Source organism: Candoia aspera, chromosome 8 (assembly GCF_035149785.1).
Source record: "Candoia aspera isolate rCanAsp1 chromosome 8, rCanAsp1.hap2, whole genome shotgun sequence".
Taxonomy (NCBI): Eukaryota; Metazoa; Chordata; class Lepidosauria; order Squamata; family Boidae; genus Candoia; species Candoia aspera.
Genome location: NC_086160.1, coordinates 6154642 through 6179546, shown reverse-complemented (window position 1 = coordinate 6179546; position 24905 = coordinate 6154642). Strand labels below are relative to the sequence as shown.

General features: G+C 39.7%; 1 protein-coding gene across 1 annotated transcript in view; it reads left to right on the top strand.

Moving 5' to 3' along the window:
• PPARGC1A (PPARG coactivator 1 alpha) overlaps positions 1-23983 on the top strand; it is a 118606-nt gene extending 94623 nt beyond the window's left edge. Inside the window, exons 9-14 of the mRNA XM_063309857.1 lie at positions 8747-9659; positions 11058-11159; positions 11301-11421; positions 17469-17590; positions 18204-18355; positions 20968-23983. Coding sequence (XP_063165927.1) covers positions 8747-9659; positions 11058-11159; positions 11301-11421; positions 17469-17590; positions 18204-18355; positions 20968-21071 — 1514 coding nt within the window. The 3' untranslated portion in view covers positions 21072-23983. The remainder of the gene's footprint in view (positions 1-8746; positions 9660-11057; positions 11160-11300; positions 11422-17468; positions 17591-18203; positions 18356-20967) is intronic.
• Positions 23984-24905: the final 922 nt, after the last annotated feature.

Here is a 24905-nt window from a genome sequence, read left to right as displayed (position 1 = left end):
TTCCCATTTATTCATACATTGCTTAATTTGTACATTTGGTATTCTCATTTGTAATAACATTTTATATATTTTAGAGATCATGTTTACCTCACTTTTACATCTTGTATTTGTGCTGGTTGTCCACAAACCTGTCTTCTGATAAAGCGATATGAGCAAGGACGGGCAGCAGAAATTTTAACCGGAGGGAATACTATCTAGCAAATTATTAGATATATATCCAGAGGTCTATATTTATCCTCTGCTTTCCTGACAACAAGATTAAGCTGCCTCCTTGACAGACGTGTAGTTCTTTATTATATGATGGCTATTTAATGTTATTATCCATTCCTAGCTTCTGCTGTTTTGTGTCGTATAGAAACCCTGCTGATTTTTTTTCACTGAATCAGGCCATTATCTTATGTTCAGTGCCTTAAGTGGCTTTAAATAATGATTCCCTTGATAATCCCATTACTAAACTTGTAAGATGTAAAAGAATCTGTTGTGTGTAGGGTTTTTTTTTTTTAATAATGCTGATATTGTAGTCTGCTTTCCAAAATGCGCAACAGACTCACTTTTTCTAGAGTTCACTGGTATGTATCAGCAAATTAAATAAATTATTAGATGTCTGACAATTAACACTGAACTCCTATCAGTCTTACATGGCATGGGATGCGATTAATCAGGATGAGTATTGCTAGAAATTCTAGATGGAAATTGGGATGCACTTAGTGAAGCAGGGCAGGTACAACTTGTGCCCTATATTGGAGTTGAAACATGGTGGAGTCCCATGTTAGGGTTGACTTGTGATAGTTATGGTGGTTGATGAGGCAGACTTGAGCAACTTGTATCTCAATCGTTTATGGTGGGACACCAAAAAGCCAAATCCAGAATGGCACAGGTACTTGTTTCTGAATAACTTCTGCCCATCAGGTTAAATTCACTCCCATATCAAATAGTGCGGCCAATATTGGCATGTCCACATGTTGTGTTTGTGTGTTTTATATTACATCTATTGGGAGACTGAATTTTGGACAATGAATTTAAATTTGAGAAATGAAATATTTATTTTTTGATAATAACAGTTCATACTCTTGGTCTGAAGCACTTAACACCCATTAGTTGAGATGGAAAGCCATCCCAGGTATTCAAAGAGGCTGAATTATACCCAACGGAATGTTTTATTACCCTCTTTCCCCCATTTGAATTGCAGTGCTGTATCCCAGGTGGCTGCCCTCTCTGTTTCCAAAAAGCATCTATGAGCAGCTGGGACAGAGAGTCACAAACCCAAGGCCTCCATTGGCATTTGAAATGAGCTTTGGAACTTTTTAAATGGAGGCCCAGGGAACTGCCATATATAATCTGGTTAGACCATTTATCTTGTTCCAGAAATGTGTGCTCTTATTTATGGTGGATTCCCAAGGTCTCTCTCAAAGTGGTGGTGGTTGTTTTTAATCCTCAGCAGCCTGATCTTTTTCTATTTGGATCTGCCAAGTACAGCACCTGGGAGCCCTGCATGCAGAGCAGGACCAGTCTGTTCAGCCTGCGGTCCATCAGCCCACTGCCCTCCTTAACCTCTGTGCACCACTTTGCTTGAATGAAGTCTTTCATTGAGCCTAACTGTAGGACGACCAGAACTAATTTGAGCACTGCAAGTAGAAGGGAAAGATTAAAGCTCTCCCTGTCTTTCTGAAGCTCTCTGAATATAAGAGATCTGTACAACCACTCATCTTGAAGAAACATTCATTTGGCGGAAATAGGAGAATTTTAAAAATCTAGGTACAGGGCATGGGAATGATTTCGGTGAGTATGCCACCTGGGAGGGAAGATTTAACACTTCCTCCCATGTGGTCCTGATCTATCCTCTTCCCCTTCCCAAAAGGATAGCTGATGGGGTGGGGGCATTTTGATGTGAGTGGGTTCCTTTGAAACAGCAGCCATTGGCATGCCATCTCTATCAAATTGAAGGAAAACAGGAGTAGACCGTAGACCTCAGGAGTCCAACATTATTATCTTTATAAGGAAGAGAAGGATTTCAAGCTGAGTGAGCACTGATTTATTCTTAGCCAGTGGATGTCATAAGCCAGTGGCTATGCTGAGCTTTGAAGGAAGGGCTTCCACTTTCTCACTCTAGCTTTCACTTTCCTAGGATCCCCTGTGAAGCAAGCAATGAATTCAGGTAATTATGATTTTTCAGTAACTTGCAGATAGATAACAGGGATTATGTTTTGTATTCCATTGCTCCATAGATGTAAGGGTGTGTGCCTTTAGCCAGAGTGCAGGAGAGTTTATGAGGCTCAAAAGGAGAGTATCAAGGTAGGTCAAAGGAAAGAGTGGAAGGTAGTTTAGCCCATGTCTTGGAAAGCACAAATGCAGCTTTACTGCAGATTAGAAAGCCACAAATTGGTCAATTTCATTGGGATAAAATGAGCTGGGTTGGGGCTGGGAGAGGATGCAATGAGAAGAACATGAATGCCATGGTGGCGCAGCATTTGCAAAGTTTGCTAGAAGGACTCCTAAAACATACCAATGAAGAAGAACAGGCTCCATCCAGTAGCAGCTTAAAATCCTTCTGCCAAGTCCACTGAAGTCTTATTCAAAACTTTTTTTCCCCTCTGTATACTTCTCTCCAAAGTGCTTCTATGTTCAGCTTGGAGCAGGAACTGTCCATGTTTGTCTTAACGTGCTCCTTTGCATTATGCAGAATTTAGTAGCCACTCAGCATGTTCTACTGGCCATGTGGGGAAATCCTTGATTTTCCAAGGAAAAGAAAAATAAGAAAAAGCCCAGATCCCAAAGCACAAATTAGTATGGAAGATGTACCACTTCTGCATTTGCTGTACGTAAGTGTGAGTGATGTAGAGGTACTTGTTTATTATAGAGCACATTTCAATGCAGTAATCATAAATATTGCTAAGGTTGTGCTCTGTTGAAATATGACCTACATACTCTTGATTGTTTGTGTTACGTGATTTGTCTGACACCCATTACATTCCGGATAATAGCAGCCATTTGTTCCTGCACACAGCAGGCGCTTTTGACAAAGGAAAATAGGCAGCAATAAAAAAGCTATCGTCTGAATTACATTCTGCACAGTGCCGCACTGCTGAGAGTTTGTGTAAGTGTGTTAACAATGCTCTGAACTGCCTCTTGTCAGCCTTCAACCTGTAATGGCCATCTGTCCTTCCATAAATCTGTCAAACTCCGCTAAGTTCAAGAGAGCACAGAATATGCACTGTCAATGCAAAAATGTACACATTTGCTGGGGGAAAACCAACTAGCATGAAATAATCCGAAAGGGCCCAGAATGTTTTAGCACTATTGATTTAGGATCATGGCATGAGATGGAACTCAGATTACTGTGATTAGAGTGAAGGCAAAGCAGAACCAGTACTCGTTGTGAATAAACATGGGAATAATTTTCTTCAAGTTTTGATCCCAGGAAAGTGGACAGGGTCTGATGGGCAGAAAAGAAGGGAATTGAAGAAAAAAAATCTTATGTAAAACTTCCTTTGCAATTAAATGTATTATGTAAAATCTCCCTACTTCTACCTCTCCACCTTCCTCTGTTTAGGGGCACCTTGAACTGAAGTCCTCCGAACTAAATATGTTCCGGTAGAGAATTTTTAGCAGCAATATAGAGCTGGTCTTCGCTCAGGACTTTTTTTTCCCAAGTTCTTAATTTTGCATATTGCTTTGGTATTATCTGGTGGTCTTCCACCCAAGTATTAACCATGTTTGACCTTGTTTAAAGAACTGTAACAGAAGCATAATATTTATGTTTGCAAACTCAAGTCATGCCTCAAACTCAGTTTGTGTCATTCTATTTCCAAAGAGCATTTAACAAAAGCCTCTGTCTGAAGACTTTCAGGTGGGACGTGCCATTTGGATGGATGTGCCTTGTGTTAAAAGGTTCCTTCAAATAGAAAACAGGAACTGTGGACAAAATACTAATAGTTTACTGGTACTTCTGATATACAGATCATCAAACATGACTTATGGAAGAGTCTCAGCCATTTCAATGAAGCTGGGACATGCTTTCAATGTCTCCTTTAGAAACGTATTCCTTCTGTTAGGCCTTTCTAAGCCTTTCACTTGTTTTGGAATATTTCTTATTTCACCTGAAACTTTGATATGTAAACTTCCGTCATCAACCTGTCCTCTTTTCTCTCTTTGCCTTGATTGGATAATAGCTGGTTTTCTCTGTAGTGTTTTCCTTTGTCTGGGTAAATGAAAATAGAACTGCTTGGCAAGTATAGCACTTTGAGTGAGATTATGCTCTTTTGCCAGAATACTCTATTCAAGTGCAACATGCTTGGCCATCTCTGCATCCCACAAAGATTTGTTGCACTTCTGTAAATCTTGAGGTGCCTCCAAGTGTAGTGATAGCTCGCTGTCTTTCATTAGTTGTGCTTTGCCTGCAAGCCTATTCACCCTCCCCAGCTGAGTTCAAATGAGAAGGAATTGTGAGTCTTTTTTGTTTTTGAAGTTGTTAGAGAAATCACTTTGGGAGAGACGTTTGCAATTGAATAATTGTGATTTGCAACAATTGCCAATAAATAAAGACTTGCCCTGCTGATCCTTCTAGTCCTGGAATTTGGACTAGCACTGAATCTCATTATCCCAGCCTGATTCTCTCTCTCTCTCTCTCTCTCTCTCTCTGTGTGTGTGTTAGGACTTATGTCTCCTGAATGACACGTTGTCAATACTGTGTGTTAAACTAGAAAAAACTGGGATTTTCAATTTGTGATACACCATATAGAACCAAGGTAGAAATCTGATGATCAAAGAAAAATGAAGTACACTGACCATAACCAAGCTGCCTGGGCATACCCTAAGGTGCTGTTTGAAACCCAACTAAACTAGAAAATTCTTCATCCCTCTTTTTCTTGCAGGGGGGGCGGTACTCCAATTGTATCATCAGTGTGCTGCCTATTAAAGGTAAAGTCTTCTTCGAACTGAGCTCCACTCCCAATGACTTCATGGACATGAAGTCCACAGCCATGTAGTTTTCTTAGCAACAATGCAAATGTTATTTCCCATTGATTTGTTCCAAAATGCTTTTTTCCCCCCTCCAACTTCTCAATCTAATTTTCACACTTGAGATTCCCTGGTCTGGATGGTGGATGGATGATGGTCTACCTTCCAAGTACTAACCTAATACTTAGCTTCCAAGTTTGGACCAGGTCAACCTCATGCAGCCACATATTTAAGGGGAAAAGTGTCCATTAGGCCCATTTGAATCAATTGACATAGGCTTTCGTAAGTCATAGCCAAAATCTTCAAATCTAAAACCAAAGTATTTGGCAGTTAATGCTTACTCTAGCCATCCCCATTCTTTAAAGGATAAATGCAAAACGTATGAGAAAGCTATGTCCATAATGATAAGTGGTCCACTCTGGCTTAAGCGTGGGGGAATAAGTTGTACTCCTTGAATTACACCATTCACCTCTATACGAATTCACAATTCCATAATGGTATATGATATCAGAACAATTTTTGTATGGTATTGAATATGAACATAAACATAGAAAGTGTGTTCGGGCTGAGACAAATAACAACATTTACTTGTTAAATCTTTGGATATTCAGGGTTTCTTTCCTTTCCTAGGCCACAGTGGCATCAAGCATGTGCTAATGTCATTGCAGAAATGATGCAAACTATGTTATAATGTGTGGGGTGTCACTTGCCCCACCCTGATATGACCCCTCCATGTTCTGTTCTCTTTACCAAGCTAACATTTCATTTTGCCAGTTTGGAAGTTTAGCATGCTTGAGTTAAATTGATTAAACTAGGTTCTGTTTACGGGTCCAACAAGACTCCAATCTGAAATTGTGTGGAAGAGAAAGACACATAAAATAAAGTTCTACCATTTTTTTAATGCACAAGCTGGATCATTTTGTATTCTGTTGTCCTGGCTTTATGTAGTTTTGAGCAACACACATCTGATCTGGCTGTGAGCATCTAAAGTTCTTATGCACACATGAATGGTTTGTCAAAAAAAAAAATCAAGTCTTGCAGTTCTTAGTTTTATCAAATGTTTTTCTCCCAGTAGAATCAATTCTTGATAACTAATAAAGTGGGATTCCCAGTAGTTTTTTTTTTTCTTCCATGCTCCGTGTAGTTATTTCTTCTCAATTTTCTATAGCTAAATATGATACCACCACATAATTACTGGAAATAGACATTTTCTAACAGAATATCTGACAGTAGTATCTTTCATGGAAAGTGAGATGAAGCTTGATAGAGGGAGAAGTGCTGAGTAGGGGTGATGGAGCCTGATTTTTAATGTAAAATTACAGATTTTACCTCTTGACTGAATATGTGAACCAGAATGGACTTGGACACCAAAAACTGCACTAAAAGAGTATTTGTGATGGGATTCAAAATGAAAAAAAATGCACATGAATGTACACGGATTATAGATGAGCACCTCCAAAAATGCAGATCTTAACAAATGTTTCATTGAGGACTGGTATGGAATAGGAGGGAATTTGAAAATGAGTAAAAGTCAAAAGCCCTAGAAATGATTGTCTCTGTATATAGCTGCTTTGGATGGATGTTTTGCTCAATTTAAGTTGGTTACTGATGGTGTAGTGGTTATGCTGTACAACTGTCTCAAATGGTGTGTGTCCCCCCCACACCCCTGTTTTATCCTTATCTGTTTCTCCCTGTGTGTGGCCAAACAAAATAAAGAGTTAAATTCTATATTACTTAGGTCATTTTGGAGCACAAAGCAGGAAATATAATACCCACATTTTCTGGAGAGATATTAGAATATTCTATAACCATTTCAACTGATGAAAGTTTCTGAATCTCCTTTAAACAAATGAACAAAAAGCAGTGCATTTCGTAGCTAGAGAGATTTAGTTCCCAACAATACGTTAAAGTAAAAAAAAAAAAAGGTTCTGTGTGTGTGTGTGTGTAACACCACCTTTTATAAAATCAGAAAGAAGCCAAAAGGGTTGTAAACATTTCCTGCGCAAAACTGTAAATGTGGAGATGAAAGCTTTGATTTCTTTCAGTTTGGGATTCCAGACTGACTGTGTGTGATCTTTCCACTCTACAAAGAGGTCTAGCATAGGAAATTAACATGCTGTGAGGGAAAACTGTTATTGATCTGACATTTGTCTCCTCTTTATTTACTTAAGCCTCTATTTGTTAAACGGAAGGTAAATTTCAGTGTCTCCCTTGTGATGCTCAAGGTGTACAGGGGCAATTTAGACTGCTTACTTGCCGTTTCAATTTCATTATCATTGTTCACTTACAATTTTGTTACCACGTTGTGCTTCTAAAAGTATATTCTACACATGGTAACAGTGGGTGACTGTTAATTAACCCCACAAAGCAAAAGAGTTGCTGTAGACCACAGTCATTGCTGTCCATCTGTCGTATAACATTTTGTACCTTGCTACCTCTTTCAGCCACATATAATTGAAGTGTTCTTTAGTTCATATCAGATTTATTTTTTGCCAACTTTTTTTGTTGTTTGGATTACCCTGTTTGGCTTTAAAAAGAACAAATAGGTGCAAAAGGCTGTCACTTTACACTGTAGATTTACAGTTTACCATATTACCCAAGCTGATTCAACTTGATTTTATTTATAAACTTGTAAGATCTGAGTTGCCTGGAAAGGAAAGGAAAATAAATCTAATTCCTTGAAAACACTGTGGGCATACTGAGGAAAAGGTGCTATTAGCTTTAGCATTTTGAAACAATAAACATTGACGTATTGAAATACAGTTATACAACAAAATGGAGAGCCAGTGTGGATTAGTGGTTAAGGTGCTGGACTAGCCGTCCCTGAGAGATGGAATCAGCTGGATGGCTTCGGGCCAGTTTCAGCCAAAGACTGGGATGTTGAAGAAAATCTACCAACTTGCAGTGGACCGGTGTGATAGATTACAGCCTATAGCAGTATTTATCAACCTTGAAAAGATGTGTGGACTTCAACTCCCAGAATTCCCCAGCCAGCATGGGGAATGCTGGCTGGGGAATTCTGGGAGTTGAAGTCCACACATCTTCAAGCCTTCATCCTTGGGGTGCCTTCATCCTTGAGGTGGATTTTTATGTCCCTTCCAAATCTCTTTGGTGATATTGAAGATCAAGACAGGGTGGGGGGCGGGGAAATCTCCACAATTTCATTCTTGCTGTGCCAATATAACCAAGTTCCTTGGGGGATGCTGCTGACATGTAAGAGAACTTTCCATTTGTTTTTTTTTTCCTTGTAGTCTAAGACTTCAGACATTAACAAGTCAGATCAAAAGGCACCATGTTAGTGCAGTTGCGCCAAACTCCTAAATATAGCAACAGAAGGGATACTTTGTAACTCCATTAGATGTATGTCATGGAAATTTATTGATTTGTTTGTTTATTTATTGGATATGTTCTTTCTTCAGTATAATCATAACAAGACTGTCTCCTGAGCATCTTAGAAACCTAAAAATTCAGCATCAGAAAAATAATGGGGTGGGGAACCATGGAAGCAAGGATCAACAGAACAAAGATGCATGTTCAGTTTAGTTAGGACCAGAGGAGGAAATCGGTGGTCCTCTATATGTTTTGGGTTCCATCTCCTGTATGCTTCAGGTAGCATGGTTTGTAATCAGGCATTAGCTGAATTTGATCTTAAACATTTGGATACATGCATCATCTAAGAGGTGTCCACAAACGTTTCAAGAAGATACTTCCATCTTTGACAGAAGAGAAAAGAGATAACTATGTAGATTAAGCATAGATTAAGCGTTTTCTCTTCTCCTTTACCTTTTAGGCCTAACTCCACCTACCACCCCTCCTCACAAGGGCAGCCAAGACCACCCTTTTAGGACTTCACCAAAGCCCAAGGCGTCATGCCAGACTGTTATGCCACCTTCCCAAAAACCTCGCTGCAGTAAGTCTTCCATCTCTCAAGGACATAATTTAGTCTGGAAGGGTCCAGAGCAGTCGGCGCTCTATGCACAGCTGAGCAAGACCACCGTGCTGTCTGTGGGACTGGAGGAGAGGAAGACAAGGCGGCCTGGTTTGCGACTGTTTGGCGACCACGATTACTGTCAATCTGTTATTTCTAAGACAGAAATATGCATCAACCGCTCCCTGGAACTTCAGAATTCCGGTCAAGTCGAACTAACAGGCTGCCTGCCTGGGCACTGGTGTCATATTTGTTCTTCTTTTGAGCAATATAACCAGGATGATGAGAGAGAAACTTCACAGGCAAGAAAGCAGGACTTACCGTGCAACAACCGGAAACAGCTTCAAGATCAGGAAATCCGGGCTGAACTCAACAAGCATTTTGGTCACCCCAGCCAAGCTGTTTTTGAGGAAGAGACCAATAAGACCAGTGATCTGAGGGACGACAACAGTCATTATAGCGATGAACAGTTCTCTAAGCTATCTGTGTTTATAAATTCAGGACTAGCAATGGATGGTTTTTTTGATGACAGCGAAGAGGAAAGTGGAAAGCTGTGCTGCTCATGGTATGGGATGCAAGGCTGCACCTTATTTGATTTGTCACCTTCTTGCTCATCCCTGAATTCTCCATGCAGAGGTTCCGTGTCTCCACCCAACTCATTTGCTCAACGATTCCAAAGGCTACGCTCTCAGTCAAGGTCCTTCCCACAGTGCAGGCACTGTTTCCCCTCTCCGTATTCCCGATCAAGGTCGCCAGGCACTCGGTCGTCCTCAAGGTACCGTAAGGGGATTCCTGGAAGCATGTTTAATTCGTGAAATGAGAGGCTCGCCTTCAGAAAGTTGGTGAGCCTAATGGTACCAGTAATTCTTTGGTAGGAAACCAGTTCCAGTTTATGTAAAACAAAATGGATTATGCAGCAATTTACCATAAAGAAGATGATCCTGAATTTAAGATGCTTCCTCCCCAAAAAGAACAGTAGAGACCCATTCTTCTCTCTCTCTCTCTTCCTCTCTCTCTCTCCCCCCAATTATAACACAGACACAGACATGTACATGGTTAGGCACATACAAAACTTTGTGTAATGCCTAGCTCTGCCACTTAGGGTTGACAGCCTGAATTGGAATTGATGCTGAAGATTTTTCTCCTCTGAATAAATATGTGTGCATGTGACACACTTGTAGAGGTTTGCATACTCCTTGTAAAGAGCAGGGACAGGAAAAAAATATTAATTGAATGCATAACACCAATTAAAATCAATTGTGAATAAAATAAGGTATCATTATTAATTGATTCCTATTTGCCTGTGCCAGTCATTTTCACTCTTACACAGAGACTGTGCTCATATGTAAAATTGCCTTCCACCAGAAACAGCAAAAAAATAAAGAAAATGGGGGAGAAAGAAGAAGAGAAGAAACTAAGTTAACTGCAATAGGAGGGGAAAGGAAGAAAAGAGGAGAAAGAGGCCATGTTTTACCACTACTAAAAGGGTTAAAGTCACCAGGGAAGCAGCTTCTTCCAATGAACAGCTAATCTTCAGGCTAATCTTCAAAACTATCCATCCTTGTCATTGATAATGTTGGTGATCATTCACATTTCTTCCTTATTTGCAACAGCTTGTTCTAATTGTAAATGCAGGCTAAATCCACTCCCCCCATTCATTGGCAGATGATCAGATGGGGGGAAATCCTCATATTTCTATTATCTGAATATGGTAATGCTTTCTGTTTAAATAAGTTTGGAGGGAAAATAAGACAAAATGAAGTATTTATTCACTCCACGTATGATTACACTATCATAATTTATGCTGATGGCCAACTACTTAGAGATTTGATTTGATTTGATGATTTGATTTTTAAGAATCAGAAGAAGAGAAATATATCAAAGCAGAGTAGATGCAAGCAACCAAATCTGATCTCCAGGCTGATACCTGGATATGTCCAGCGAAAACTACTCCCAACCCCTACTTTATCCTGGACCTTATCTGTAGTAAATAGAGCTGAGTCTCATTCAACGAGGCACTTCCTATGACTAAGAGCATGTACTAATCATCCTGAGAAAAGCCATCTTAGCAGCAAAAGAAATCTTAGGCAGAAAGCTTTAAGGGCATATGACGTGAATGGTTCACCCTTTCTAGCTAACCTGAATGGTTTTTATTTATTTATTTACCCCACAGATCTTACTATTATGAGTCCAGTTATTGTAGATCCCAGGCAAATAGAAGTTCTCCCTTACATTCAAGGTCACGATCCAGGTCACCATATGGTCATAGATGCAGGTAGTACATCTCAGTTTGTTTTCTTCTGCATACGCCCCCTGCCCCCCCCCCCAAATACCCAAAGGATGATGCTAGCTATATTCCTTTGTGTCAAGGGGAAATTCAGGCCCCTGTTTTTAACAATTAACTTATGTTTCTTAGATATGACAGCTACGAGGAATATCAGCATGAAAGGCTGAAGAGGGAAGAATATCGCAAAGAATATGAAAAACGGGAATCTGAAAGGGCGAAACAAAGAGAAAGAGAGAGGCAGAAAGCAGTTGTAAGCTCTACACAGATAACTCTTTCATTTTGAAAGACGTTTGTGTGTGTGTGCCTGTGTGTTTCTGTGTGTGTACGTTATACAATCTCCTTGAATGGAATAAACAAAATGCACACATTAATCTTTTCACGTGCATTTCTCAGCAATTCTGGTATCTTATCCTGTGTTTTTTGTTTTATCCAGGTATTCATCACTAACCAGCAAAGTAGCTTAAAATTCAAAAGCATATAGATGTGCAATTAAAGTAAAATCCTACCATAGAAGGAGTGTTCTCTGTAGTGTGGACCACAATTCTTTAGTTTATCTTTCATTTCTGGGTATCTCTATACTACAAATGTACTGTATGTCCATTTTAAGGACATGGTGCTGCTGTCAATGTAATTTTTAAGGGGTTGGAGCATGCTCTGTTAGAAATGCTCCCAACTCAGCTTTAATCCAACGTCAAAGGAATACCTTGAGTCAGATGCTAATTACAGCTCAGGATGTGAAGGTAACACAGGATTACCACTTTAAGTCTGAAGAAATGATGTCCCTACATGTAACTTGCCAGATAAGTGAGACCACAGCAGTATCGTTCTGAAATCTTTCCCCTTCTCCTCTGTTATTAGCATTTTCTTAGGAGCTTCAGTTAGACTCCAGATTATTTCTTCTGGTTCCAGGGGTAGACTCCATCAACTTGGCATGATGTTCCTGAAGAGAGCACAAGTTGTCAGGATATTGCTAAAGGGAGTATTAAAAGAGAGGAATAGAGTCTGTGAGAATGAGACCAGTAGCTTCTGCTGGTATTTTTGCTCCATCAGCCCACACGAGTCTTGTGGCATAAATTTTTAGGGACTGGAGTCTAGGTTATTAGATGCAACTAATAGGAGATGTAGGAACAGCTTGCCACTGATTTTCTTGCCTGTCTGTTGCATGTTGCTGAATCTGTTCTCTGCTGCTTCTGCTCAGGTATGGCCAAAGAGTTTCCTTTTTTCAGGCTGTACCTTCCTTCCCCAGCCGTAGCACCTCAGATAGCTATTCTCACTATTTTGAGTATTATTGAGTATTATATTTTGAGTAGGAAGCATCAGTGTGAGCCCTAAACCTAGCTTAACAGCAAAACAGCAAAACATCACAAACAGAAAAATTTCCCCCAGGAGGGAGAAAAAAGGAAATATTGGCCCCACTCCCCATACAGCGTGGCTCCACCCACAAATCACACCATCCTTTGGTGCTTCTGGTCCCCAGGTAAATTTAGGGTAGCCTTTAGAACTCAAGTGATTGCCCTACCCTGTCCAGTGCGTGCTACCTCTTTCCTAGAGAGTGTTCAGTGCTACAGCTTGGTCACCAGTGGTTTGCCTGCTCTTCAAAGAAGATGACACTTATTCACAAAGGACAGATTTATCAATGGCTGAATTGAACCTGAGAGCCAGTTTGGTGTAATGGTTAAGGCATTAAGCTAGAATCCAGGAGATCATGAGTCCCATTATAGGCATGAAGCCAACTGGGTGTGATGGTATGTGGGAATGTCCTTGAGAGACAGAGTAAAGAGATGCTGCCTAGGGAATGGTCAGATAAGAGAGAGCATAGCCCGCAGCTGCATGGTGGGCAGAGCAAGAGGCTCAGGAGGGACCCTCCCTAGTTCCTCAGGCTGTAAAGTTGATGGTAGAAGAATTGTACTTTCAGACTTGCAAGATGGATGTCAGCCTTCCCAGGTAGACCAGACAGGAAACATGACCAGATAAGCTAATTCTACATAATTGTAAAGCTACATTAACAGAATCTTGCAAGTCTGAAAGTATAAATCTCCTCTTATCTGACCATTCCTTAGGCAGCATCTCTTTGCCCCATCTCTCAAGCTCTTTCTCACATACCATTACACTGGGTGAGCTTTGGCCAGTCCCTCTCTCTCAGCCCTAGGAAGCAGGCAATGGCAAACCTCTGAAATCTTGTGAAGGAACCTGCAGGGATTTGCTCAGGCAGTCGCCAGGAGTCAACACAGACTCAGAGGCACAAAAATAAAAATACAAACTGAAACTCCATACTCAGAGCTAGTGTACTTAATACCAGTTGCTGGTAGTAGCAAATAGCACATTACCATGATGTTTTGCAGCTTTCTACTACAGTTTCTAAAAGCACTTGGCTAGCTCCTGTTGGTAAAGCAATGCCAAGGTTAGATGCATCTTCCATTCCATTGGACAACCTCTTTCATTCCCTTGAGGAAGAATGTATATAATATAATAAATACATGGGGGGAGGGAACCCTTCTGCATGATTGACGTGTGTCAACTACTTGAGAAACACTTTCAGATGATGTTACCTAGTCTGGTAATAAAACATCTACAGGAAGAGCATCAAACTCAGAAAACGTCAAGAACCCAACAGCTTAGAGATCCTGTTGCATCCAGTCTGATAATTGTTTATGCTCAGATAGGAGAGACTGCAAAGAAAGCCCTTGTAATATGACTGGAAAGATCAAAGAGCTAAAAAGCTTACACCAGAATCACAACATGTAGGATGCCTTCCAAATACTAGGCATAATGGTTTGCCATTTAAAGAAATAGCTAGTTCAATGTTTCCCGTCCTTGGAGGACATATGGTACATTTCGGTGTTAAATTTCAATTTCTACATGTGAGCTCTTTTACTTATTCCCTTAATTGTACTTTACCCAGCTTTTTAAAAAGCAGAGTTGTCTTTTCCTCTCTAAATAAGAGCGAGAAGGTGGAGAAATAAAAGCCAAAAATAATTACACTCATGACAAATTTCATGGAAGCATATGGGAATAAGCTTATTGCCATCACATAGCTCTATTACGTTGTCAACGGTGGTGCGTGAAACTTTATGGGTTTTTCCCCCTTCCAATCTAGATATTTTATTGGAAATGAAGTGTATTAGAAAGTCTGCTGTTATGCTCCATCTGGTCAGTCATTTAGGTTCAATAGCTAGTGTCAACCAAATTGTTTCTTACCAAGTGGTTCAGCACAGTTAAGTTTTTTGTTTTGGTAAAACATTCTGGGGGAAAAAAATATTTTACCGTACAGGAGCCAATCTTTACTGTTTCCAGATTTATGAGCCGAATCCTCCCCCATTTCAAGGTAGGGCCATTTGAAAGCAGGGGACAGAAAACAAAGGCAAGAAGACTGAAACACTCTGCTTGTATCTGCCTCATTAGCTTGGCTGTGTCTAAACAGTATTTCCAGAGCTACAGGCATCTCTTACAGAAGGATCTCAGAATGACCATCATCTTAGGCTCTAAAACCGGGGGCAGTTCATAACTAAGAGTTGTAGGATGTTTGTTTGTATGTTTAAGTGATCTTTTGGGACAAAGGAGCTGGAGCTAGCAAAGTGAGAAACAAAGAATCTGGGACGAAACCCGAGTGTTATGAAAACACAGTTAGGGGCCATAATCAGCCCAGCCTGGCAAATGCAATGCAAGACGTCCATTATGATAAAAAAGCAGGAAAACAGCTCAGGGGATATATGCGCGGATACATAGCTAGAGCCATAGACTGTAGATGCTGAGCTTCATCATTACAGCTACTTACAATCTGCAATAAAAGCAATTTATCTACTCAGGCCATGTCCTTGACGTTCCTGGGAGAGCCTTTGAGTACTTTGAGTCCTAGAGAGAAGAACGAGAAAAAATGCAGTGGCTGCAGAATTACCCTGACACTGATTCAGCCTCTAAACCTGGTACTAAAACCCCTTTGCTCCCTGAGCTTCCCCTTGGCCACCATCTAATGATTTTTACTAGTTGTGTTAACCCTTCTTTCAGTAGCATTTCACTGATTCACAACAGAACTGATCTCTCTTTAAATTTGTTACTCTTGATTGTGGGTTGGATGAAATAATTCAAGTTGAGTAGCTGAGGAATGCTTGTAATTCTTCAGAGGTTAAATTCCAGTTTGATTTTTTTTTTTTAAAGTTCCATCTTCCACTTCTTTCACCTGCCAAGTATCTTAAAGTGGCTAATATTCAGAATGAGATTATCACTTCCCAATAAACATGTCAATTAAAAGCTAAGCAGGTGCCCCAATCCAGAGTGGATCAGATAAATAGCTAAATCAGATGGATGGATGGCCCTATGCCAAAGAATCTGGGGAAGCAAATAAGCATGTTTGATCACCTGACCATCTGTTAGGATTTAGGCATTGACAGCTACCACATCAATACTCAGAAACCCTCAAGGGCATTGCTGCTTTTCTAAAAAAAATTACTTGAGAACATGGGAAGACTGAGAAGATTAGGGGCTGTAAGATCTAAGCTGTGAAGCATCTTTTTATCCCTGGGAATAAAGAAAACACATCAGTCTTTAGCAGAGTAAATTCTCTGGTTTGGGGGAATGGAGAAACAATAGTGATTTACAGGCTCAGAATGTCTATGGTGCGACAAAGTTGTGAGCTGGACTGTGCTCTCCGCAGTCTGACTTGCCAAAGCTCAAGGAAAGATGTAAATCTTTTCTAATGATGAACTGTTGAACAATAGTTGGACTGTAATAAAAAGACCAAGTTATACTTAATTCAAATGTATTCAACTTAAGTTCAGTGCAGTTTTAGAGGAACATGAATCTGCTCTAATTTACTGTCTTATTGGACAAAAAGTATCTGCACTGTTTATCTGGGTATTAAACCAAAGGTTTGCATATAGCAGAATCATTTCTTATATTGAAGGGTCTCACAGAATAGAGAATGAATGTCTTTAAAAATGCATCCCCAGTGTAAGGCCAAGACATTAAGCCAACTCACCAACAATACAAAGTGCAGATCTTAAAATTATCCAAGTAATTTTATCAGGTGATGTAGTGAACAAAACTAAAAACAGGAGAGGAGTTGAGGTTGAGGTTGAAATCATGACTTTTAACATCTTTCAGATGTTTTAAATTCTTTATTCTTCATATTAGGGAGCCCCATGTCCTCAGAACAAAGGATAATAAAATGTATATAGATTGCTAAGAGGATCTCCATTTTCCCACCATGAGTAATGAGTGTGACTTCTCCTTCCCCAAATTTATATGCATAGTTCAGATGTGAGTTCTAATCTTGATGGATTTCAATGGACAGCTAAATATCTAAGTTGTTTGCCAGAAGGTTTCCTGGCACTTCCAAAATGATGTTTTCCTAATGAAGGCTGGAGGTAAACCGGGCATTGCTGCAAATCTGACTTGCAAATTCCACTAGTCGAGTCCCTATTTTGTAAAGTAAGAATACTTCTCTAGTTTCTTCTAGTGGAGGCTATTTTCTACCTGTTTCTCTATTGTCCTAAATGCACAAGACCTGCCATTCCTTATCAGCCAGGATAAAACGGAAATTTTGAAATGGAGATTCTGTACAAATACTCCAAATTCCAATGACTTACTGGCCATATTTTAGTCATTTAGCAAACAAACAAGTCAAAAGTAAAGTGAGCCTACTTGTCCATCTTTTAGAGTGAAGATAAAAGCCCCAACTCTCTGATTTTTAAATCAATTAAATTAAGTGTGCTCCGTATGTGTAAGTGTGTGGGTGTGTGGGTCTGTTTACATGAGCCTGTGTGATGTAGCTGTTAAAGGTGACCCAGGTTTTACTGCCCCCTCAACCACAAAAGCTTCTGGGGGACTTTGGACTCAGCCTCAGGCTCAGACCCAGTCTCAGCCCAAGAGCCAGGGTGGGATTCTGGCAGAGAAGTTGGGTTAGGAGTGGGAAGATCCAGGTTCTTGTCCAACCTCATCTCCTTCATGAAAGGTGGAATATCAATTTAACCTTGGCTTCCACTGGATTTGCTGGCAATTCTGCGCAATTTGGTTTTTTATCTACCTAGACGTATGAGACTGGTACATTTTTCCAATTTGATCAGTGTTTTATTATGGGCAAGATACATGGAAGATTCCTAAGTATCTTTTGTTGTTGTCGGAGGACTGCATTGCTCTGTTTTAGATTAAGGTGGATCTACTGCTCATATTGAATGCTCTGAATTGACCCTGCTGAAATGTTGAGGTTATAAATCATCTCAGTTTTATGCACCCATGGAAATACCTGCTATTTTGGCCTCATTTATGTAGAAATTCTGTGCCATTTCTTCTCACGAACAGGAAGAACGTCGTGTCATTTATGTTGGTAGAATTGGGCCTGGCACTACCCGGACAGAACTGAGGGACCGGTTTGGAGTTTTCGGTGAAATTGAGGAATGCACAGTGAATCTACAGGATGATGGGTAAAATAAGCCGTTCTTGCACCCTTGGCTTCCCCCATCCAGAGGAGGAAAAAGAAAAATACGCAAGAGCATAGCTCTGAAAATTGGCCGTAAAAATACAATAATATTCAAACTATAGTTTTGAAACTTCTTCTCACCTTGACTTATATTTATTAATTTAGCTGCAGTTGAGATTGTCTGTTCCATAAATACGTCAGAACTACTGTGAGGATAAATGGATGTATTTTGGAAGTTGGCGTCTATGCTCCCCTATGGAATTCTTGCTTTTTAAAAAGCTACAGCATAACTGGGGTATGCCTTAACACCTTATTACAAGTAGTCCTTGCTTAACAACCATTCAAACAGCAACTGTTCAAAGTTACGGCAGCGCTGCACGAATGGTACTTACACCCGGTCCCTGAAGCTATGGCCATTGCAGTATCTCACGGTCACATGATTAAAATTTGGGTGCTTGGCAGCCTGTCTGTACTTACGACCAGAGGGACACTTCAGCTCCCCTCACCAACCTATCATCCCTGCATCTCTGCCCTTTTGGCTGCCCTGCACTCCTAGGCAGCAGCGGCGGCACTGGGACTGAAGTTGTTATTGTTGTTGTTGTTGTTGTTATTTTCAGAGATAGCTATGGATTCATCACTTACCGCTATACTTGTGATGCATTTGCTGCACTAGAAAATGGATATACTCTACGAAGATCCAATGAACCTGCCTTTCAGCTACATTTTTGTGGACAGAGGCAACGTTGCAAGGCTAACTATGCAGATCTTGGTATGATGTTTACTGTTAGCTACATAAAAGAGTCAATTTTGGTGTACCAAAGGGTTTTCTAATTTTGAGCCAGCTCTCTTCCTAACCCCCCTAAGAAAACTTATTTAAAAAGTACCTACAGTTCAGGAATAGGGTTATTTTTCCCCAGCTAAGGGCTGATAAGGACTTTAAAAAAAACACCCATTCCTCCGCCCCACCCCCGCCACACACAGACCTTTTTCAAATGGGAAATTGTTAAAGGTGCAAAATTAGGATATAAATGCACCTCTTTTGCACCAGTGGGGAACAAAGTCAAGTAAGATGAAAAAAAACGTTGTCAGAAAGATTGGTTCTGCTGCAAAGTGGGCCGTGGCTTATCTGATTGTTTCAGGTGGACTTTCTAAACTAGATTAACTTTTCTGATGCAATGGAAGTTAGCTCCTTTGGAAGGGATCAGAATGTGAATGAAGTAATGTGCCAGTGGGAAGGGTTCAGCCTCATTTTCAAGCCAGGGCAGGGCATTAGGACAGGGAAAAAAGTTCAGGTTTTAGGTTCCGCAGGTGCCAAAGCCTGCATGATGAATTGTGAACAGACACCGAGACCTATGCTCCCCGTCTCCTGTGGGTTCTGATTCAATAGCCCCTTTTCTGTGGCAGGGTACAGCAGATTTGCCTAATAAAGTTTTTGGATATGTACTTATCCTGAGCCATTCATCATTCCAAAGGATCTTATTAAATGTCCATTTTTATATTAGAGTTAAACCAATGTTGCTCTTTCCAAAGTCAAACTGAAGAAAGATGCCATTAATAGCCTCCCTAATGATTTTATTTGGTTTTTTGGGGGGTGAGGGGTTAAAATTAAGATTTCTGCATAATGCCATACCTCTTGGTGGGTGAAGTACCTCTGTTTTGCATGGTGTGGGAAGGGAATATAAGGCTGTATTTTTCCCTAAGCAACTGATGCCTTCTCAGAGTCTAATTAACAACAACAATATGCATTGTTTAAAGTGAATATGCAATCATTCACTTCACTGGCTAAAATAGACAGTGTAAAGCTGTGGAACAGCAGCTGTCTGCTATAGGGATAGAAACCTAGTGAAAAAACTAAACCTTAGCAAATCATTTGTTCCAACATTGGCTGATAAAACCAGTAAAGATGGATTGAAGTCTTGACTTGATTTGACTTATCTTCCACACTGATGAAGTCGGGAATGTTTGTAGTGTCTCAAAACATCTAGGAAATAAAATAAGTTGCCTGACAGACAGCTTCTTGAACATTAATCATTACTAAGAGTGGGCTCTTCATGGTTCTTCAAGCCTCTTCCATGGCAGAACTTTACTGTGTTTTCTTTGCTTTTATATTGGAAATGATCAGGCCATTACTTTATGGGAAAATGTCTATTGACGTCAGGGGTCATCGTCAGAATTCTGACTTGCAACTTGTGGGGAATAAACAAAGACAGAAGAGGGGCCTAGCCTGTGGAGGAATGCATTGCATCATACTCTTACTCAACCCCAAACAGCTGATCACTAAAGACAATTAATTTGTGAAATAATTAAAATATATTTTATTTTATATAATGTTTTTGGAGAAGCAGTGTAGTTAGTCGGACAGTCTTGGAAGACATTAGAATGTTACCCTGTTTCATCATGAACTCACAAAAGAGCTTCTATAGAAATAACTTCGACCTATAAGAAGTGGCCTGCAAAAAGATAACTTTTCAATACAGCAGTAAAATAATAATAATAATAATAAAAAAATATTCCAGGGTGAATGCTGCCCCTGAAATTTGTGAATATAGGGTCTACACTAATTCTGCCTAGTGATGCTAGAATGTCAGTCCATGCCATTAGGTGTCCGTGTAATTGCATGGCTAAACGTGGGAACTTACATCAGAAAAAGGACCAACAGAACAAAAGGGAGCTTACATCGATACAAGTAACATTGGTTGAGCCTTCCAGATGAAGAACAGGATAAGTCTGCATTGGTAGTTAGCTTCTTTCCTCAGATATAAAAAAGTTGGGCACAGCCCAGCATGAATCCATGCATGAATTTAGGGTTCATGAGTCTCAGAGTAAGTTAGGGATCATGCCGTGACACTTTGAATTGGCTCTTTATCAGCAATGAGCAAGACTGGACAATATTATTAACTTTAAAGGTTTATTTCTTGTTTAAAACTTCTATAGCGGTTTGCATAATTATGATGGTATTATTTTTATAGTCACAGAAAAGCAGAGAAATATGGTATTCCTCTGTGTATTTTCTTTTTTTATGTTGTTACTTGAAGGTTTTTCTTCCTCTTTGGACTTTTTCTTCTTTATTATTTACAGTACCCTTAATTACATGGTTTCATATCAGATTAATTTTGCATGAAATTAATACATTTGGTTTTTAACTGTCATTATTTGTGTTTTTATAAAGTTCAGTAAAAAATATACTGAAAACCCATCAAGCTATACCGGTGTTTTCCAAACCTGGCAACTTTAAGATGAGTGGACCTCAACGCCCAGAATTCTGGGAGTTGAGGTCCACTCATCTTAAAAGTTGCCAAGTTTGAAAAACACTGAGCTATACTGTCATGTCAAGGAAGAGGAGGGGACGCAAATGTTCTTCAAGAATTTATTTTCTTCTAGATTCACATTCAGACGATTTTGATCCTGCTTCTACTAAGAGCAAGTATGACTCCATGGATTTCGATAGTTTACTGAAAGAGGCACAGCGGAGCTTCCGGAGGTAACATGCATCGTGGCCAAGAAGAATGGAAGGATGCCGAAGACCCCACAAGCATCATGTCGTTCAATAATAGACAGTGAAGAAGTCATGCTTACACATGTCTACTCCTCGGCCCTCTCCCTTACAAAAACATGGTTTACATGGACACAAGCTAGAGGAATGAAGAGGCAGCTGGGACTGATGACATCATTAGTGTATCCCCAAGTTTCAGTGCTGCTTCTACAGGGTGAATGAGGATGTGGGTTTCGGTCTTCTTAGTGCTAAGTGGCAGCAGTTCCATAGAGATAAAGTCAAAACAAACTTAAAAATATGTACATACGGCATTTTCCAAATGAAGCAAATTGAAACTTTAGCTGCTGGCATCTAAGATACACTGTGTTTTGGTGCTTTTTTTTTATTTTTTTCCCCCTTAAAGGCAAGCTTCTCACACCGTGTTGTTTTAATAGGATGACAATCTCAAAGAGAACTGCAGATCCCGCAAAACCCACTGTCCCTTCTTGTGTTTTTGTCATGAAGGCGGGGAGAAAAAGTGGAAGGCTGAAAAACACCTAGAGGATTTTAAATGTTTGCTGTTTTAATTGTGACTTCCATTTGTTGTCCAAAACAGAGTGATCTAACATAGGGAAATTTCAAGACCCTCCTTATTAACTATCAGTCTGTCGGATGGTTTTCTTTGTTTCTTTTCTTTCTCCTTTGATGAACCAACATGGTGTTGCTCTATGAAAAAGTCGAGGGTAACGTTCGTGGAGGAACGGGAATTGAATGTACAGCTAGATGATTTACTACATCTGAGAATGTAGTCGAGTATTTACACTTGTTAAATGGAGCATTTTTATTTTCTGTACATAGCATATGAGAAAACAATGCTCTCTCTCTTTTTTGTTACAGCTATGCACTGTAAATGCAGCGTTCTTTTAAAAAAAACTGCTGAATTTTTTCTTAATCAAAAATATCCAAATGTAATTATACAAGGCAAAACCATATTGTACACTAACGTATTTAGAAAGCTGAACTTATGCTTATATATATTTGATTGTAAAAAAAAAAAGTAAAGCGTGGGAGTGAATGGGTGTGTGTGTGCTTTGAATGGGAAAATACTGATGCTTTACCATATCATTCTTCCTTTCTTTAGAAAGCTTCTTTAATTATCAGAATTCAGCCAAAGTTAAGAATATTCAAACCTCCCTCATTACACAATTGGCACCGTAGCTCTTATCTTTTATCACTCTTCTCAGGCAGTGATATCTCACAGTTTAAAAGTCACTATCACCTTTGATAATTACTTGCACTGCTAATGTTAAGGCAGGTTGGGTGGTCTCCAGAATACAGATGTATATTAGAGTTGCACAGAGTCTTCTGTTCTTCTTCTGGACCACAACATTTAGCCACTGCAGGGCTGGTCCAGCAATTTGGCAGAAGCTGTCTTCCAAACTAGGATGGGCTGGATTTGAGGATTAACTTCTAGGAAACTGGACCACCTCAAAATGGCCAGATTGGAGTGGTCCAAAAGAGCAATGGGACATTCTGAAGGAGAGGAGAAGTTCTCCAGAACAGTCTTTTCTCAGAAAGTAACCTATACCTAATATACACACTTATTTTTTCATATATTCATATTATATGCGAAATTGGAGTCTTGCAACCTCTTAACTAATGTCCTAAACAGAATATACACTAATATTTCTGGTCTTGCTTGCTGAAAACACATGGGATGTTTATGTCTGTTTTAAATGTGCTTTGAATTGGAAACACAGTTTGCTAAAAAGAGAGCATTCTACAACTTCCGGAACTACTAATATCCTGACCTGAGTTAGTGAAATTACTGGATGGTGAAGCTCAAACTTCTAGTGATTTACAAGTTTCACTAATGGTCAGGAAAGCGGCTTCCACTAACATGGGCTACAGGCTAGGGGCTTTTATGATACCTATGCATGCAGAGACAGATGACCCACCCATCTTGATTTTTTATCAATGAGGAGTCAAGAGCCCATGTTCATATACAGTGGAGACCCAAAGTTATTACTTTTGATAATCACTATTAGCAGGAGGGCCTTGAGAACTGAGCTAGGAACTAACAAGCAAGTGTTATTGTTGGTTTAACTTCTGGGACTATTTGGTATTCAATCCAACAGATATCAGTGGGAGGGTTTAGCACAAACTTTGTAATTTAGCTAGGGTGAGCTTAACACTGCAATCCTGTTTACACTCTCATTTAATGCAGCCTTTGGTGTAAATATGTCTAGGAATTGGACTTCTCTTAACTTTGCCTGGATCCTGACTTTTCTCAAGTTCTGTCTTAACCATCTAGGCGTTATTCATCTCTCTTTTTTTTCCAGATTCCTTCCTTCCTTCCTCCCTCCCTCCCTCCCTCCCTCCCTCCCTCCCTCCCTTCCTTCCTTCCTTCCTTCCTTCCTTCCTTCCTTCCTTCCTTCCCTTTTTGCATCTCTTTAGTGGTTTTATATACACAAAATTTATTAAAGCGGGGGGAGGGGGAGACTTTTCTCATTAATTTTTTTCTAGGAGATCTCATAATTTTATTTACTGCTTCTTAAATGGTAATAATTAAGATCTGTTTTTATTTTATGTATTGATAGTTTTGAAACTAGAAGTCAGAAATCTTTATAAAAATATGCTTTCTTTTCATTGTTGTAACTTTAATTTGATAAATCAAATGTTGTGGTACAGAGCACAGTTCTGGTTTTAAAATAATTCTGTGCTTCTGAACACTCTTCTTGAAGCCAGTAATCTTTTCATTGGCAGAGTTCAATGATTACCTATGATTTTAAATGTATACATCCTGTATAAACACTAATTTTCATTCCTTTGTTTACTTAAAGATGCATATTTATCAGTTGTGATTATCTATTTATTATAAATTATGAGGTGACTAAAATAATAAAAAGGCCAGTGGAAATTTTATACCTAAAATGCACACCAATTGTAAGGTTGTTAAATGTATATTATTTTTGTTTTTAAAAAAAAGTCTTTTTTTTTTTCCTTACAAAACAGTGGCTCTTTCCTCCCTTTTTCTTATTATTTAGCTATGCACTATTATGGCCTTAGGAGCACCCATAACACTGTGGGAGCTTTCAGAATTGTAGAATCCATTTGTAAGTTTCTGGGCTGACATAGTGCAAGCTGCTAAAAAGGACTCATTTGTGCAGCCCTTCATCTCTCTCATATCTTGTCTGTTCAAGTCATTCCTGTCCATTGCTTCATTGGATTTCAGCTCAAGAAACCATTATAAGGTGGGTCCTCCTCTAACATTTTTTTCTTTCATGGGGTTAAAACAGGCGCCATGTGCCATGTCGAGGCCACAGCCCCGAGGTGGGTGGGGCCAATGAGTGTTTAGGGAAGGAGTTTCAAGGGATGAATGGGTTCCTTATGCATTAGCAAGACTTCAGGCACCCTTTTTGTCCCCTTACAGTTGCCTGCCAATACAAGTATGAAGAATATAATTAAGTATTCATGCCCATGCACAAAATAATAACCTTCTAATAAATTCTTGAAAGCAGTGAACGAGGGAGCACTTTATGGGTTTTATGGTCAACTGTGGCACCTTTGCACACTCACAGGGCATGGAGAGATCTTTTCCCTGTATGTAGTGCAGTATACAGGAGTGGAGTCCTCGGTGCTCTCTGAGCCTTGTTGTTTTCTTGCAGACGTTTCATTGCCAGACTAGGCAACATCTTCAGTGCAAAGAGGGAGTGGGCCTTGCTCTCCATCTTCACGCTGAAGATGTTGCCATCTTCACTCCCTCCTCGCACTGAAGATGTTGCCTAGTCTGGCACTGAAACGTCTGCAAGAAAACAACAAGGCTCAGAGAGCACCAAGGACTCCA